The sequence below is a fragment of the Bicyclus anynana genome, chromosome 2 (genome assembly GCF_947172395.1).
Source record: "Bicyclus anynana chromosome 2, ilBicAnyn1.1, whole genome shotgun sequence".
NCBI lineage: Eukaryota > Metazoa > Arthropoda > Insecta > Lepidoptera > Nymphalidae > Bicyclus > Bicyclus anynana.
The window spans coordinates 16,805,754-16,824,909 of NC_069084.1; the positions used below are offsets into that span (position 1 = coordinate 16,805,754).

Here is a 19,156-nt window from a genome sequence, read left to right on the forward strand (position 1 = left end):
ATATTCTTTATACTACATATATGTCGCCGGGGAAGCTTGGCCCTCACTGAGGGCTCTATGGCCTCAGACCTAATAGTTGTCATGTTTGCTCTGTGGTTATTTCGAATCAACTTGTTATCTAGTGGTCTGATCATTTTGCAGTCAAAATACTGTTCCGTTTTGATTTGATTAATAATTGGTCTCTCAAGTAATGATGACAGTTGACAGCAGTAGAAAAGAAACTCTTTAGGTTCTGTGTTGAGATTTTGCTGTCGTAATGGTCAGCAAAATCTACGTTAATTAATTTAATAAATTTAGAATCAAGTTTTCATGTAATTAGGTTTTGATTATTTACTCTTTAAGTAATTAAGATTGTAAAACGTTACCACCATAACGAACGTGGCGGCGATCGACCAATAGGAAATGATCACGTAACTCTCATCCAATAGCATCGCGTCACAAATGGCGCGTACGCGTGTACCGTCACTGTGTATTCACTCTAGTGAGGCATCCTGCCTCCGTCTGTCTCCGTAGTCTGTTGATTTAGTAATTCAGTTCTAATCGCGCTTTTAAGATGGAATAGTCGTCTTCTATTTGTTAAGTATAGTGAAATAGTGAAGTGTTAAGTAGTGTTATTAAGAAAAGGAAAGTGATTAGTGACTTGGGCTATTAATTGGTTCAATTCTTTGTTGAGCAGCTTGAGGCGTCATGCTGCTTGTCGCGTTAGTGATTTTGTTCGATAATGTTTCGTGATGAAGTAATTATTGATCTTAAATTGTTTACTGTGGGCATGGAGAGCACGTCGGGCAGGGTTGGTGAGTGTTTACTAGTATTAAAAGGCGCCTTTAAACCACACCCAATGGTCACAAGTCCTGGGACTTGCTCGATGTACTTCCTCTACCACAACTACCAGGGTAAAATAGTAAAATTAAGAGTAGTATTGTGTAAGCGATTAGTGTGGTTAAGCATAGCATACCTATTGTAATTGGCAGAGCCGATGACCAAGGTTAGGTCAGTGGTTCTGTCCATATTTTTATTAATGACTCTACGATTTTTACGACATATATATACTTATATAATACATAAACACACCCAGACACTTGAAAACATACGTGATAATCACACAAATATTTTCCAGTTGCGAGAATCGAACCAACGGCCGTTGACACTCACTACACACTACGCCACACGCACGTCAAAATGAAGGCTGAAAGTTTTCAGCTCCCAGGTGAGTACCTACAGTAGCCAATTATGATTATGAAGTTTGGGCCCTGGTGGGTTTGGAAGATAGCAGCTTTCAAAGGTCCAGATGGTTAATAGCTCAACGGTAAATCGGCCGAACTCATCACCGAGGGGTGGTAGTTCGATCCCCGCCCCGCTCGACTATTGTCGTGCCCACTCCTAACACTATTTACCCGACCACTGGGAGAAAAAATTGTCAAGTACAAACACATTTTTTTTATATTTTGTACGGTCTTTATATCATAAGAAACCATGTCTCCAATCGCCAGACTCGTAGTTTAATGGCAAACCTTCGCTAGATACCTTTAAAGCTTTTGATCTTTGATCAGTTTTTCCAACTGTTGCAACTTGCAATGAAGCTACGAGTACATGACTAAGGTTTGGGGACATGATTTCTCATATTATATCAAAGAAAATTAAAAAAACACTCTTTATATTCAGACGGTTGCGGATCTGGACTCTTGAAACCTACCTTCCAAAGCCCCCGCAGTCCAAACTATATAATTCGTTACCGTACTCACCGTGGTAGGAGCATGAACTTACAGCATTAATACACAGATTAAAGAATAATAGGCAGATGGTGCGCATGGAACACGACGGTTTCGTAGCCGCTCCAAAAACAAAATTAAAAAAAGAACCATACCATCAGGTGAGATTGTAGTCAAGGGCTAATTTGTAAATAATATTGAAAAAAAAAATACTTTTTCGAGTCAGTACGACACGAAGCGTCGCATCAGTAATTTTTAACATCATACAAGAAAAAAGGCGTTTTTTTTTTTTTATTTTAAAAGCTAATTCTAATTTTTTTTATTATTTTAAAAGCTGTTCACGAATACTAAAGAAATAAGACGGAGTATTTTTTATCGGTTTATTGATTAATATTAATTTACGTAATTGTTGTTAGTATTAAATTTTAAAATACAAATTATGTATATGCGAATGTGACGTTTGTTTTTTTATGGGTTTCACCGACTTCACTACGCTGCCTGCAAAGACTCATTGAGAACCATTCTTTATTCTGTGCATTCATACAATAAGGTATGTCTGGCCATAGCACGCACGTTTTCTATAATATATACAGACGCGGATTCCTTGTCAAGCTTCCGAAATGTTTGGGTAACGTATCAAGAAGCGACTCGGCTAATATGTTATGATGCATAAAACTGTTTTCAAACTTTCGTAAACGTTATTAAAGTTTATGTCGAATTAATGGCGCAGTCATCTTTAATGATAGCTATTTACGTGTTATGTATAGTACATGCCCGTCGACATAGTTGCTAGTACTTAGAGTTTAATGAAATAATATAAACTACTGACGCTTAGTCAACAGTTAACTTGAAGTTGGTTGAATACAGTGTCTCGCGATATTTATTTTCAATCTTAAACAACTTTTTAACTTTTTTAAAATCCTATTTTCCATAATCGATGTTCGTTGTAGCTGTCCGGAGTTAAAACTGAAAATCCTGTGCCTGAAAATACACTCTAAATCAATGATACTATAGATATGTTTTCTGTGCTATAGATAGGTTAAGTCCCTACAAAATCACCTCGTTTTTTATCGTTCCAAAACCGAGGTATATTTTTTTCAAAATTTCCTTTTTATAAATAAATTCCCATTTACCAGACAAGCTCCTTCATATATGGTGACGCAAGTGTGGCATTTAAAACAAATCTAAAAACAAAAGAATGTGAATATTTCATAGCCTCAATAGCTCAACGGTAAGAGCGGTCGGACTCATCACCGAGGGGTGGTGGTGATCCCCGCCCCGTTGGTCTATTGTCGTATCCACTCCTAATACATTGGTCATATTTAAGAAGATATGGCAAATATTCTTTAAAAAAAAATTGTCTCACAGAGTGAATAAACACCACTTTTGCTCATTGTTTTTAAGCAGCAAACGCGCCATTTTTGAGCTAGAGAGGTGAAAAATACTATACGCATGTTTCACCCCGAAATTGGAACTTCCCTACGGGTCTACTTTAGGCATATTTCAATATCTACTTCACCAATATACCTGTACGATTAGGTAGTAATATCTTTTTTCTGTATTAAAGTTCTTATTTGGTACTTCATACAATTACGATGTAGCCTACTTATGTAACTAATTAGTAATTTGGCTTTAATCTAAACTTATAAAATATTATTAATATACTAAGTTATTTTTAGTCTCTAACTAGCTATTCATTTAAATCACACAATAGTAGATAGTAAAGAAATCATAGTAGGGGAGCCGAAGAGGGGATTTTTGCAGTTACTCGAGCGCGGCAGATGAACATAAGGGAGTATAGCTTGCACGTTGTTCAGTACCTCCACCATGTATGAGCCCATAATATTTGTGGGTACTTTTAGTGCAACCAAAAAAAAAACTAACTTCAAAAATACTCAACCAGTACGTCAGATTAAGATAATGTTGGTGAGTTGATAGCTAAAATGTGTTAATTACGAAAATCTGACGATTTGAGCGTAACGTAAAGGAATGGGAGAGTTCTAAAGCTACAAAATAAAACACTTATATATTTCTGTTATCGAGCCACGAGCGCGGTTAATTTTTTACTTATTTAATATTTTAAACGAAGTAATCTTCTGAATAATCGCTCATGTTTTCTGACTATTTCAGTAAATCGAAGTAATAAAAATTGTCTTTAAGGTCTGTAGTTTTTTTCCCCATCGCTAAAAGCGAAAAAAGTATTCTTTCTATAACCTAATCTACCAGATCTAATCGATTTCAATGATGCTTTAGTAACTGCAAATTTAGCATTTCGGGCTCCTCTACTATTATTTTAAAAAGTGCGCAGTATGCATTGCTTCACAGCGTTCTCCAATATTTACGCGCTGGCTGGTTTTTCTCACTGCGAGTCCATAACAATAGATCAACTGCATCGGAAGAGAGTAGGGCCACGAACTATGGCGATATATACTCGTAGCTACTGATATTTGTCGTACTAGATAGATAAAGTCCGTAGGGCTAAAGTTATATATACCAGATATATGCATTTTATTAAAATTGTAACTTTTATTATTTTTTACAAGTTAGCCCTTGACTACAATCTCACCTGATGGTAGGTGATGATGCAATCTAAGACGGAAGCGGGCTAACTTGTTAGGAGGAGGATAAAAAACCTGAAAATACAAACTTTCGGTTTCTACACGACATCGATTCAAAATAAATGGATTGTTTAATAAAGAGTAAGTTAGTTAGTTGTAACTTACCCCTTGTAGTATATGTCAACAGCCTAGACTGTCAATAAATGAGTCTATAAATACAAGCCTTGAACAAGAGGGGGCAGTTGCACTCTGGTGCTACAGCAGTACGTACCACGAGGTACTAAGTAGATAGTGTTCATCCAACTGGATGTGATAAGCCGAGTGATCAACTGATCACCCAGAGAGTGTGTGCAAACGCTACAGCCCTCATTTAAAAAAAATATTAATGAATTTCCCTAAAATTCGCTCCTTCCCTCACCCAACATTAGATGGCCAAACATTTTTCCAGCGATTGTTTCGGAGAAAATAAACAGCGTTCCCGCGGCGGGGCCCGTGTTTATAGCGCCCGATAGTTTATGCTTCCATTAGTGATTTACCATTATACGCGTATGATGGTAATTGGTGTCTGTATCCTGTCCACCCGCAAATGTCTTAATGGAACATTATGAGGATGATTACATTACTAATGCTTCCTCATCGACTTCAAAAAGATTTTTTTTTTAGTCGATCGATTACGATCTCACCTGGTGGTAAGTGATGATGCAGTCTAAGATGGAACCGGGCTAACTTGTTAGAAGGAGGATGAAAATCCACACTCCTTTCGGTTTCTACACGACATCGTACCGGAACGCTAAATCGCTTTGCGGTACGTCTTTGTCAGCGACCGAAGCCTCTCACCAGCCTGACCTGGGCCAATTAAGAAAATCTCAATCTGCCCAGCTGGGGATCGAACCCAGGGCCTCCGTTTTGTAAATCCACCGCGCACACCACTGCGCCACGGATGCCGTCAAAGATCACCCAACATTAGAAACACAGCTTATCAAATAAACTTATGTTTAATTAATCTACAGTGTTAATGGACAAGATCAATCGAATTAACTCTACCCAGTAAAGGGCGTGCTACGCGCTGCAACAGTGGCGTGGGAAGTTGCGAGAGAAATAGGCAGACGTCTGCTTCCTCATCGACTTCAAAAAGATCTCCCAACATTGGAAACACAGCTTGTCAAATAAACTTATGTTTAATTAATCTACAGTAACGATCGTGCCACGCGCTGCAACGTGGGAAGTTGCGAAGGTAATAGGCAGAGTCATGTGGCCACGTTATGCTAGCCACAAACGGTCAATTATTCTCACGTTTCTGTAGCACCCACGACTATAATTGATCGTGTGTTGGTCACTGCGTACATGACTTCTATAGTATGCCGCGTGGGTACTGCCGTTTGCTTTTCAGAAACGTGAGATTAATTGACCGTCAATGGCGACCTTTACTCGTCCTACCACAGTCATATCATGTCTCTCGTCCTGCCCACCGCTCCATATTTGGTCGATCCGTGGAGAGAAAAACCATATCGCCGACCGATAGCATGGCACCGAATATATCACTCACTCTTTCAAACCATCACAACGAATTGATAAAGACATACAGACGGACATGAGGTTCGATTTATTCTAGAAATCACGAAAAACCTGCGATATCTTAAGTCTTCAAACTTTTTGCCAAACAATTTGATAAAAATTTGCGGCTTTGAATCGTTTGTCAAACATCGCTTAATAATAAAGTCAAGTATGACAAGCAAGTTTGCCAAACACGTTTGATTGTTTCCAATGCCCTTTAAATACCAGAATCCACGAAGTTAATCTACAACCAAACGGCAAATTAACTGCAAGTCCGTAAACTTCGTAAAATGGAACTCGTTAACTGTCGCGTTCTAATCCATAAACAGAGGGATTTTATGTTCCTATGCGATTTGGCGCTAGAGATACCATGAATTTCGGACTTTTGAGGAATTGCTACCTATACATACCCTAGGTCTATAATGATCATAGCTGTAGCAATGAAAAGTGCAGCATGCTTTTATTTTTGTTCATAGATATAGTTAAAGGAACACGTAGATATCCCTTTTTATTTGAAGTGGAAAATTATCACTAAATTTTAACAGGGAAATCACAAGGCATGCTATGAATGAAGTGGAAAATCATCATCTGTAACAAATGTACCACGAGACCTGCTAGGAATGTACATCAAATAATGCGCTACCTTGCGCGCGTCCTTGGTGAAAGTCTTAAGCCTCATATGCCTGTATTTTTACGGATACTTGTATCCGTCAGATAGAAATGCAATGCTGTTTGGCGGGAAAAATAATAGTAGCAGTAGTAGGTACCTACCACAATGAGCTTTACCACTACAAATGTTTTTTAATAAATTAATTACGTTTGTTATTTACACAGGATAAATGTTAAAACTTAACTTGAACCCTTTAATTTAATCTACTAGAATATGTAATACTACTAAAATAAAACGGGACACATCTTTAAATTTAACCTACAAGCTGGTCACCCTAGTGGCACTCATATTGGGCTGGAGCAGCGGAATCAATCAAGGCGCCTCGTTTCAATTGTTCCCGTCGGCTGCACGACTGACGCCAGCAGGGAATGCGATTGTTTACCCGTTCCAAAGTGATTTATGTCGAGCCGAATGCAACCAGAACATCAACACGCCCGCCATTGCTAAGTGCATCGTCATTGCATCATTATCAGCCTAATTGAATGGGTCACTACAAAGCCAGGACTCCCTCTATACAGGACTGGGTATGCAGGTTAGCGTTAGCGTGGATTAACGGGCACTTGTGCCTACCAGTGCCCGTTAGCGATTTCAAAAAACCAAAGACTGGGTCTCATAACAGTTTTGTTACGTGTTATAAAGTATTCACCAAGTTACTATACAATTGATGAGTTCCTTAGAGACAAAGATGCTAGGAGGCCATTGGATGACCTTCCTTTTAACATAGGAAGTTAAAAAAAAAGATGTAAATAATAACAACCGAAACCGGCTACGTACTCTCGAGGGTTGTAATAAACAACTTCCCAACTCAGAACTATTTGATTATTATCTTTCATCCATCGGAAAGCAAAAGAAAATGTCAACCATGATGACTGGAATGGAACTGATGAAATAAGATGCTCCCGAGACACGGGAGTGTAACACCACCAACTACAGAACTCCGGGCTGAGGTATTTTCTGGAAAATTCTCAGAAAAATCTCTGTATTTCGCAGCTCCATAGCCACATAGATTAACCACGGAATCAAGGAGGTGGTACATAAACGACTTACAAATTAGTTATAGTTTTAATTAGATACGTTTTATTAGGTAAGGTTAATTAATCAGAAGTAAGTATTTCATACAAATATTATAAATGCCAAATCTGTCTGTTTGTTGTTTATCACGCTGAAACATAGCGATTTTTTATATTATTAGAGTACCGTACTCAAAGGGTAAAACTGGACCCTAATACTAAAAATCCGCTGTCTGTCTGTCCGTCCGTCTGTACCAGACTATATCTCGCGAACCGTGATAGACAAGTTGAAATGTTTACAGATGATGTATTACTATTGCAACACCAAATACTAAAGAAACAGAATAAATTAAACTTAAGGGGGCTACAGAATAAACAACAAACGTGATTTTAACGATTGACAAGAAACTAACGCGAGCGAAGTCTTGACCAAAAGTTAGTAAAACTAATGTGTAACCAATCACAAAACTAAATTAGTTGCAATCAAATGGTAATTAAGATCTAAACAAAAATCACAGTACTCTCAATCGAAGCCACAATTTTACGCTTTCAACCATGTCGTATCGATGTGAGCTTAAATATTGAGAAAGTGACTCGTCTAGCACATAGCAAATTCATTGCAACACTAAGTCTAGCAGCGAGATAAATACCAACGATGGATTCCAAAGTATATTTCCTTATTATCGGGCTGGCGCTCATCTTAGCTACCACTGTGTCTGCAGACAAAGATTCGGACTCCGATTTAGACCACCCACCGATTGGTTACGACGCCGACGAGGTAGCCAAGGAAAAATCAGGCGCCCCAACATGCCCCAGAGGATACGCCAAAATAAATGGAGTGTGTTACAAGACATACTAACGTGTAAGACATTATTACCGTAATTTATCCTAATATACTTGTTGTTCCAATAAAAATATTTGAATAAAATTTTAATCATCATAATAATTCAATCTTTTTCTTTCAAATTCCTGAATGGATGCTAGTTATTTGAATGTTCTTTTGATGTATGGGGAGTTGATACTCGGTAACGAATAACGATCACTATTACAAGTTAGTGACCGGGAGCGACGGCTAACCTGCTCCATCAGCCATCTTCCAGACTTCGATGCGTCCGATAACAACTATGACCCCTGAAAATTGTCGGACAAGGTTACTATTTGATTGTCGATATCTTTTATTTTTCTATTCGGCAATAATCGGTTCTAAGATTGTAATTTTCTTGACGTGGTAACGTTTTATAAATCGATGAGCGCCGGCTGCACGGAGGAAAGCATATCTCACTGTCACGTTCTGCTTGAGAAAAGCGTGCAAACGAGAGCGCGGAACAAGGGATAGAGAGGCTCTACCGGCCTCTTTTCTTATGACTTTACAAAATCTGTACTATATTACTCAGGTGAACGAAGTCTTGATAAAAAGCTAATAAAACTAATGTGTAACAAACCACAAATCTAAATTACTTGCAATCAATTGGTAATGAAGATATAATTAAAATATAAATCTCAATCGAATCAACATACGCTATTAACTGTGTCGATAACTGATACGTTGTTAGCTTAAATATCGAGGATGTGACTCGTCTAGCACATTGCAACACTAAGTCTTGCAGCGAGAGAGATACCAACGATGGATTCCAAAGTATATTTCCTTATCATCGGGCTGGCGCTCGTCTTAGCTACCACTGCGTCTGCATACGAAGACTGGATCGAATTAGACGAGCAACCGATTCATCCTGACATTGTAAAAATATCTTCCGAAATGTTCGACGGCCCAGCGTGCAACACAGACTCCTTGGAAATAGATGGAGCATGGTTGTAGTATGGGTCATAGGATCACTTCTAAGACATAATTATATTCCCGTATAGTTTATCATAATATTTGTCCTTTGTGTTTTTTTTTTAAATTAAATATTTTTTAAACAGGTTAAACAGTAACACCCGGTTACTGTTTTACCTATCTGTGAGTCATCTATCTGTGGCATCGCAACTCCTAAACTGGTTTAGGTATTAATTGATTATGAAACACGGTTAAGACTCATATGATATAAGGTCGGAGTATGCCCGACTAGTTTTGAACCCATACGGGGCCCTTAGTCATGAGCTGGTTCTTGCAATTGCAAAGCGGCGGCGCGACGCGTAGCCGCTCGCATCGCGCGCTGGGAGAGGGTTTGAGTGGTGGAGAGTAAAGGTTCCGTTACTCTGTCCTACGGTTCATTAAAGTCATTTTCATTAGACTCGTCTTCTTGTAAGCAAACTGAACTAGCACTATCTTGCGCCTACTACTATTTTGGATCTGGCCGCATTGCAAGAGTCAGCCAGCTAATGATATTTATCAATTAATAAGATTGACTAGGTCATCTTAAAAGATTGTGACACACAATTTAAGATCTATTTACAAAAAAATAAAAAATAAAATATTTTTACTGCGAAAATAATCATTTTAGAACACATGTTATGTTACTTAGACTGATTTAATTAAATTTCCTTATAGAATATAACATTTATGGGAAATACTCCCGAGAACCCTGTACACATAAATATATAATGGAATTAGACACAAAATTGTGCATGTGTGCGCTCTGTAGAGTAGCTTAATTCGGCTCACTTTTTGCGGTGATTTTGTAGGCACGTAACATGTCTATAATATAAAATGTCCTTGGCTGTTATTGCATCTATACGTAATAATACCTACCTACTAACAATACACATCAATTTGTGGAGCATTTAAATCCGTAAACCTACTTAGTTTATAGCTGCAACAATATAACATTTTGACGCAAAGTTTGTTTATCACTGGCACCAATAATAGCTGGTCTTCGAGGCTAATTGCGTGTTTCAGTGAACTCCGGAATTAGCGACTACAGCGCGTGCTTTGGCTCCCAACACAATATGAGTAAGTGTAACCACAGAATATAATATGGTATGGTACAACTAACACACTACTTATATTGCAGCAAGAAAAGACAGCATTTAATTGCTGCAAAAACAATGCAATAGCATTGCCAACTTAGGAGTGTTGTGGGGTCTAACCAAGATCAAGAAACCAATAAGGTAGTTAAAGAACAGCATCTTTAACTACCTTATTGGTTTCTTGATCTTGGTATATGGTTGGATATGGTATCCAAACTAGTACTAGAGTCAATCCTCTTTGACAGACTTGACTATTCGAAAGTGACAGAATACGCAGATATACTCAGAGACACAGTTATCAACCCACTTTAATATGACGCGTGTATATTAAAGTGGGCGGATAATCGTGCCTCTGAGTTTATAAACAATATACAGTGGAAAATACTTTGTATGCATGCACCACATCCTACTTTAGCTATCCTGTGCCCTTCAATCCAGGCTTAGGTGTTAGCATCATGTGCCTACTGCTTGTAATAGCGCCAGAAACCACACCCTTCTGACCAGAACACAAAGATACAGCTTTGGGAGCAAAAAGCATGGCGACTCTAGGTACTTTCCCAGACAAACTCTGACAAAGAGATCTACTAGTACATCATTTAAATGTCTACTTAAAATAAATCAACTTGATTTTATTTAAATCACTGAGACTACACTCATAGTTATCTTGTTTAGCACAACTATGAAAACACTGTGAGGTCAGCATTGTACTGATATTGATTATTGAGATATATCACACAGAAGTTTGTCAACTAACCACGATGGAATCGAAAATTTAGTTCTTCTATTTCATAACATCGAAAGAGATGGCATCATTTTCGATATGATTACTTTTTTAGTATAGAAAATAGCCATGTCTTTTTTTTTAAAACATTCATTTTTTATTAACAAATATTTCTCTTTCCACTCTTAACTCTCGGGATTTGTTTATTGCTCATATTAATTCATACTAAACAGTGAGTCGCGCGGTCGCAGGTCGCGGTCGCGCGTTGTGGTCGCCAAGAACGGAAGGTTTTATTTACTATGCAATAAGCTGGTGTGCAGGAGTATGATCACCTTAGTTCACTGGTGCTCAAAGTTACTATAATAGCAAATATTATAAAATATTTCAGTATTTCTACATCCAAGTACATATATGTTTTCAATGATTTCAACAAAATTGTTTATTTACAAAAAATAATGGAAATGAAAATAATTAGCACAAATTGTGACAAAACAACAAACCTTCAAACTACTGATATCTACTTGTAATTACTATAAGCCATGTATTTCTGTTTATCATAATATAAAAAAAATACATATACAGCAATATGAAACCAATACAAAAGAAAAAAACACAACATACAGAACAAAATAAATGAATAATGAGCTAGAGTTGGTGACAAAATATTTTTTATAAAATAACTATGTTGTTCCACTGTTGGCTGCTCTTTTTCATTCTTTACAAGTTAGCGCTTGACTGCAATCTCACTTGATGGTAAGAGATGATGCAATCTAAGATGGAAGCGGGCTAACTTGCTAGGAGTAGGATGAAAATCCACACACATTACCGTTTCTACACAACATCATACCCGAACACTAAATCGGCGGTACACTTACTATCAGACGTAACCAGTGACAAGCACTAGCCTATACAGCATAAAAAAACTAGCAGTCATACCATAACTATCCATGTATTTAAGTGCATAGATCCTAAATCCCATGAAAATATCAGAATAAAACAAATAAATAGCCATATACCATCTAAACCCATTCAGCCATACTGATGTAATAAATGATATAATCATCCCACTTTGTTTTATGTAATGCATAAAACAAGCTTAGCATTAATTAATAAAGGAGGATAATCAGGAGATTTGTCACCAAAACCAGCTAAAAGGAAACTAAAAACTAAAATGAACAAAAAATGAACGAACTTCTAATGACACAGGGTCTAGTTTGCCACTCACGATGAGGTCCTCTTCCCTGATGCGCTCCGAGTTCTTGCTGGCTGCACGGAAAGTTGCCGCCACATACTTGGGCTCTTCTTTTGTGAGGAGAGTGCATTTAGCGGCCAGCTTTTTACTGGTGTTGCCCATCCTGCAATATGAATACTGTATTGAATATACTCCTTCTTGGAATAACAGCTGTGAAAGTTCATTAACAGTGTTCCAGTTTTAATACCATTTAAATTGTGAGTGAAATTAAAACTAGGACCTTTTACATATTTTATTCTTACAACCAAAAAAGGAAATAGACATTGAGCTTAAATTTTAATGCATCTTTAGACTACTAAACTGTGGAAACCCCATCAAACTAACCAAATTATTTTGCAAAAGGACAGACAAAATATATTCCATGTCTAAGGAAAAATTTGTTTATATATATGTATAAAAATAAATTACTGTCTGTTATTCTCGCTAAAATTCTAGAATGGCTGAAAAGATTTATCTTATAGGGAAGGTTTAAAAAGTGAGAAAAATTAGAATAATTGCCAGGATAACCATAAAAACAACTCTTTTCTATTTCCCATACAAACATTTTAGGGTAGAGGTAGGATAGGGTTAGGGTTAGGGTAGGGTTAGGGGTGGGGTTAGGTAGGTGTAGAGTACTGTAGAGTAGGGTTAAGGAAGAAGTGCAAATAAGTCAAAGCGAAGGTTGACCACTAATTTGCTATAAAAAAATAGGACAAAACAAGCCAAGCTCTAAAATTAATACATGATTAAAATTCTACAGGACAGAGACTATGTATAAAAGTATTACAGTATAATAGGTTCCTCCCATTGTCACTTGAGATAATGTATCAGTTAAGATCCCAGTTTGTAAAACAGACATCATTCATCAATATGCATGAATCATGGCAATGTCACGAGAATAGAGGCTGTGTGACGGTCACAGGCGTCATAAATAGGAGCCGTCGACTTTTCTTTACATAAGTTTCTTCTAAGGAAAAACTTATTAAACATACGAAAAATATATTTTGCACTCGACATGCTATTACAGTTTCTGTGCTCAAATTATAAATGAAAATAATACTAGGATTACCTGTTCTATTTACACTATAAATCTAATTTTTCAACTATTTAAAATTATCACATGATACTTTATAAATTATATATATTTTTACGACATTATTAAATCTTAAATTATATATCACTGCACATTATTGGTATCAAATATTATTTACCACAAATATATGTTCTTTATTTAATTAAATTCAAAATAAATCGCTGAAAAATTGTTGACAAATTCTCAATTGATTATTCCAAGGTGAGGTTACCTGTCAAATTATTTTTATTTACTTTTTTGCTGTCACTGATAACGCAAGCGCACTGTCCAACGTTGAAGGAACAACCCTTGTTACAGTTCAGAAAGCAACTGATTACAATACGTTACTTTAGTGTGCGTTTAGAGCTTTATCCACTATATTTAGGTCGGAAATAAACCAAGGTGGCAAAGTAAATATTGAATGTCTACATACATAGCCAAATTAATATTGAACTAACTCACGTGCGTTATCTAGTGTATCATTTACTATATCAGATATTTGATTAAGATCATCTCGATTAAAAATTATAATGACAATGAATTATCTTTTTAGCTAATAATTATCTATTTTTATCGAATACCTAGGTATTTTTAAGGATAAATAGGGGCCAATTTACAACAGATATGTAGAGATGTGAAAGTCCAGTGGATATGACCTCTGCCTCCGACTCCGGAGGGCCTAGGTTCGAATCTGGTCAGGGGCATGCACCTCCAACTTTTCAGTTATGTGCAATAAATCAAAAGTGAAAGAAAAACATTGTGAGGAAACTGCAGGTTTCCTCACAATGTTTTTTACCTGAGAATTTTCTTAATTACCTACGTGTGTGAAATCTACCAATTCGCATTGGGCTAACGTGGTGGTCTAAGGCCTAACCCCATTCTAAGTGGAGACTCGTGCTCAATAATGATCACGTAAATGTTATAAAGTTATTCGTAAAATAATTGAGAATCTGTTCAAAACTAGAAAGCTAAAAAAACAAAACTAGAAAACTAAAGACAGGATAATTATTCCAGTATACAACTCGTATATTAAATATATTAACTAAGTCTTTAGAAATAGTGATAAAAGGAAAATTGGAAAAGATTTTTTTTGGTTCCTTCCCTACACGTAAAGTGAGAATTTTTTTCATCTCCTACGCTGTGTCTCACATAGCCTAACATGATTTCAATTCTTAGATGATTATCCGAAATTGATAAATAACTCGTCTTATACCTGATTATTCGTAAGAAGTAGGATTGCTTACTCTTCCTACAACACATCGCATTATGCCTAGTTCAGACTACTTTAGCATTTTAGTCGAGATGGGACCAACTGGAAGGGTACCCTCTCAAACGAAAATAGAATTATTCAAACATACATAAAAAAAGATTCCGACAAATTGATAATCTCCTTTTTTGAAGTAGGTTAAAAAGGCAATCTACACACATTTGTATAAATTCCTGGACGAATTTATAATGTTACCGTTGTCCTATTAATCTACTAATTAGTAGTAAGACAAAAATATACGTCGGAGCTTAATTCAACAAACCATAGATCTCTTCATATAGTGTATTATCTATGATCCTCAATAACTACAAAGTAAATAATAATAAATATAAATATGCAATGCAATACTCGAAACATTATATCAAACATTAATTCAGTAGTAACATACTTGGTAGATTTCTATCGTTTATAGTGGTCACCCTGAACAGCATGACTCGAAAAATTGGTATGGTTATGTCATTTGTCATTGTCAAAACTCAAAAGTCAAACTCAAATCAAAACCTCACAATTTGCTGCTGTTGTCAAATGAACGGAATTTTAAAACGATTTCTATATTAATTGTGGATAACTGGATAAAGAATTATCAGTTTTATTGAATGTTACAAGATAAATAAAAATGACGCTCACTAAAATGGAAGTGGATTCCGTAAAGGGCGAAGGATTTCGACCCTACTACACAACAAAGATCGAAGAGTTGCAACTCATCGTCGCCGAAAAGTCCCAAAATCTTCGCCGACTTCAAGCGCAAAGAAATGAACTCAACGCGAAAGTGCGTATGCTGCGCGAGGAGCTACAGCTTCTGCAGGAACAAGGTTCTTATGTCGGCGAGGTCGTGAAGCCCATGGACAAGAAGAAGGTATTGGTAAAAGTTCACCCGGAAGGTAAGTTTGTGGTGGATTTGGACAAAAACGTCGACATCAACGATGTCACCGCGAACTGCCGCGTTGCGCTCCGCAACGAGAGCTACACGCTGCACAAGATCCTGCCGAACAAAGTCGACCCCCTCGTGTCGCTTATGATGGTAGAGAAGGTACCAGACTCCACCTACGAAATGGTAGGAGGCTTGGATAAACAAATTAAGGAGATCAAAGAGGTCATTGAACTGCCTGTCAAACATCCTGAACTATTTGATGCTCTAGGTATCGCACAACCTAAAGGTGTATTGCTGTATGGCCCACCCGGAACTGGTAAGACTCTGTTAGCTCGCGCTGTCGCCCACCACACTGAGTGTACCTTCATCCGTGTCTCTGGCTCGGAACTGGTGCAGAAGTTCATTGGAGAAGGAAGTCGTATGGTGCGTGAACTCTTCGTCATGGCTAGAGAGCATGCTCCATCCATAATATTTATGGATGAAATTGATTCCATCGGTTCATCTCGTATTGAGTCTGGTAGCGGAGGAGATTCTGAGGTGCAGAGAACTATGTTGGAACTTCTCAATCAGCTGGATGGATTTGAAGCCACAAAGAACATCAAAGTTATCATGGCCACCAACCGTATAGACATCTTGGACCCAGCTTTGCTGAGACCTGGCCGTATTGACCGGAAGATTGAGTTCCCCCCACCAAATGAGGAGGCTCGTTTAGATATTCTCAAGATTCACTCTCGGAAGATGAATCTTACTAGAGGCATCAATTTAAGGAAGATTGCGGAGCTGATGCCTGGAGCTTCAGGTGCAGAAGTGAAAGGAGTGTGTACTGAAGCTGGTATGTATGCTCTCCGAGAGCGCAGGGTCCACGTCACTCAGGAGGACTTTGAAATGGCTGTAGCTAAGGTGATGCAGAAAGACTCTGAAAAGAATATGTCTATCAAGAAACTTTGGAAGTAATTTTTTTTTTTGTAATGCTATTCCTAATTTTAATGTAATAAAAATTCTTAACAAATTATAGTATTGTTTTATTTTATACATAATTTTAGCCTGATAATCATTAATCATGAAGTTTGCAAGTGGCATAACAACAGAATAGTGTAGATTTGCTTGGATGTAATTTGTAGAACCACTTTAACGCAACTACCCTCCAAGTACAAAAAAGACCAACCTTCAGTTTGATTAGAAAGATTCATTTCGATTAAATGAATGCAAGATCGATTAAATGAATCTATTGATTAAATAATTGCTATGCAGGCTCCAGATTGACTGTTTTCTTGCTTATGGTTCAAATAAATAATACTGCTCAGTTTAATATCAATAGGTTCTACTCTGAAATAAGAATTTTAGGCATATCTTTAAGCTTACTGTATCACATAAGATACAGCACTTTTTGTTGGGACTTGTAAGTTTTTCATGACTGAAACACATAATTTAAAAAAAAATATTTTCAGTTCTAAATGGGTTAATATTGGGTAAGTTTAGGACAACTGAAAAAAGCTACTATAGCAATACTCTATGTATTTCAGTTCTCCAATTATCAGTTTAATTTTTTAATGATTGATTTTATCGTAGAATAACATAAAAATATATTTTAAAATTTTTAAGGAATCAATTTTTTTGCTTAGACAATAGATAGTTACGTTACATTTCAAGGTGCTCTTTTTGTAGTTGGTAATTTTCCAAGGTAGATTTGGTGTGTAGTATTTGTAAAAATAAAACAAATTTTTACATTTACCGATGACATTTTTATTGAAATTAATAATTTCTATAACTATAATAGAAAAATAACATTGAATTATGCTACAGCATAATAACTTTTCTTCATAAGGCACAAAATTATAAGATCAAAAATGACCACATAGACTATTAGAAATTGGAATTGTAGTTAAAAGCAAACTATTACACATTTAGCATTGCATAAACCCTCGAAAGAGAATTCAGCATTTAAAACTGCAAATGTGAAATTATATTTTAACTATCATACAAAAAATAAAACTGACCAAAATAATTAATCTAAAGTCATATCTACTAGTAAAGTGTTAGTAGAGTGATTAGACTAGTTAAAATAAATCTGATTTTCTCACTTCTAAAGTAGCTAAATTTAACATTTGCAATTTTCAATGCTGAACGGTTTTGACCATGAAATTGGTAATATAATATTTACCTGTTGTAATACAAAATATGGTTACCAACAAACATTAATTTCTTACAAAACTAAATGACAATTGTATCACATGTGATTCACAAAATAATCTAAACTTAGTAAAGTAAATCAGATCACTTTTCAATTATTTTAACAACTTAAATAATTAATGTAAATGCTCCTTTGTACTTTGTTCCAACTCTTGTAACGAGAACATTTATAACTTAATAATATTTTTAAACATTAATTAAATTCGAATTTCTATTCATAATTATGACTTCTAAAATATAAATTGTAATTTCTTTATGCATATGAATCAAATATTAAAATTTTTACATTTATAAATATTATAATTATAAAAGTTAATCCTTAAGCTTATTGATAATCATTGCTCTGGTTTCCTTCACGTCCAAATCAGATTCTGTATCAGAGAGATTTTGCTGCCTATCAAACATAAGCCCAGCCGTACCCTGTAACAAAAAATATTTTATTTAATCACATACATATGGGATTTCCTAAAAAAATAAATAACAAAAAAATGAATAACAAAGTTATTAAATTAAATTTAATCAAAGTTACTAAATTAGCCAGCATGACCCTCAATGGAAGGTCAGCTGCACATGCCATAAAGTACTCTCAAGCAATTTGCTTATAGCTGATGCAGCTGATTGCACAATAGAAATTAAATTTAAAAAAAAATATTAATCATGTACTCTTTCCCGCTATTATTTTTAACCGACTTCCAAAAAGGAGGAGGTTCTATGTTCAGCTGTATGTATGTTTTTTTTTTTTTTTATGTATGTCCAGCGATAATTCCGTCAATTATGGACCGATTTTGAAAATTCTTTTTTTGTTTTGTAGGGTTTACTTCCAGGGTGGTCCCATTTTTTTCATGCCAGGTTCTGATGATGGCATCCTGGAGGAATTGAGGGGAACTTTCAAAAGTTGTAGAGACTGCTAGTGCGTTTGTTAGTGTTTCCATAAGGTATTTTAAACCACTACAACTTTATGAAGGTTTGGAGTTGGTCTGATGATGGAGCCGAAACATAGACGATGGAACTCGTCAAGGATTTACAGCAGTCACCTTTTGTTTGGGCTTGATTAAGGCGGTGCCAAGCCAGTATCGTGTTTTAATTAAAGCTGTTTTTGGAATAACCACAGATTTTTTGTAGTTTAAACGTATTTAATTAAAACATCACTGGCTTGGCACCACCTTCAAATTGATCAGAAGGTAGCACATAGGTAAGATGTTATTTTTTGCTTTTTAGTTAAAGTTATTTTTTGAGTTGGAAGTCGGTTGAATTTTTTTATTAAAATTTTTATCTTGTCTACACTCATATCATAATACTTCAACTATAAAATCAAAAAAAATATCACAATGACATGGGTTATTCACATCTACTATTATAACTTCATAACATATGAATTTAAAATAGTAGATTGTGA

General features: G+C 36.1%; 4 protein-coding genes across 7 annotated transcripts in view; 2 read left to right on the forward strand and 2 right to left on the reverse strand.

Annotated features, from left to right (window-relative positions):
• LOC112057227 (MTOR-associated protein MEAK7-like) overlaps positions 1 to 13,658 on the reverse strand; it is a 29,658-nt gene extending 16,000 nt beyond the window's left edge. The window contains exons 1-2 of the mRNA XM_052888265.1: positions 13,430 to 13,658; positions 12,322 to 12,484 (exon numbers count right to left, since the gene is read on the reverse strand). Of these exons, the coding sequence (XP_052744225.1) occupies positions 12,322 to 12,483 (162 nt within the window). The 5' untranslated portion in view covers position 12,484; positions 13,430 to 13,658. The remainder of the gene's footprint in view (positions 1 to 12,321; positions 12,485 to 13,429) is intronic.
• LOC112050248 (phosphatidylinositol-3-phosphatase SAC1) overlaps positions 1 to 19,156 on the forward strand; it is a 260,117-nt gene that overhangs the window by 123,983 nt on the left and 116,978 nt on the right. The window lies entirely within an intron of this gene.
• On the forward strand, positions 15,177 to 16,582 carry LOC112050244 (26S proteasome regulatory subunit 8). Its single transcript, XM_024088464.2, has one exon. It carries the CDS (start codon positions 15,316 to 15,318, stop codon positions 16,522 to 16,524), a length of 1,209 nt encoding a protein of 402 aa, XP_023944232.1. The 5' UTR covers positions 15,177 to 15,315; the 3' UTR covers positions 16,525 to 16,582.
• The window catches only part of LOC112050264 (prolow-density lipoprotein receptor-related protein 1), a 45,691-nt gene continuing 43,824 nt past the window's right edge, over positions 17,290 to 19,156 (reverse strand). For all 4 annotated transcript variants that reach the window (XM_052888162.1, XM_052888164.1, XM_052888160.1 and 1 more), the window contains one exon: positions 17,290 to 18,180. In XM_052888162.1, coding sequence (XP_052744122.1) covers positions 18,073 to 18,180 — 108 coding nt within the window. In that variant the 3' untranslated portion in view covers positions 17,290 to 18,072. The remainder of the gene's footprint in view (positions 18,181 to 19,156) is intronic.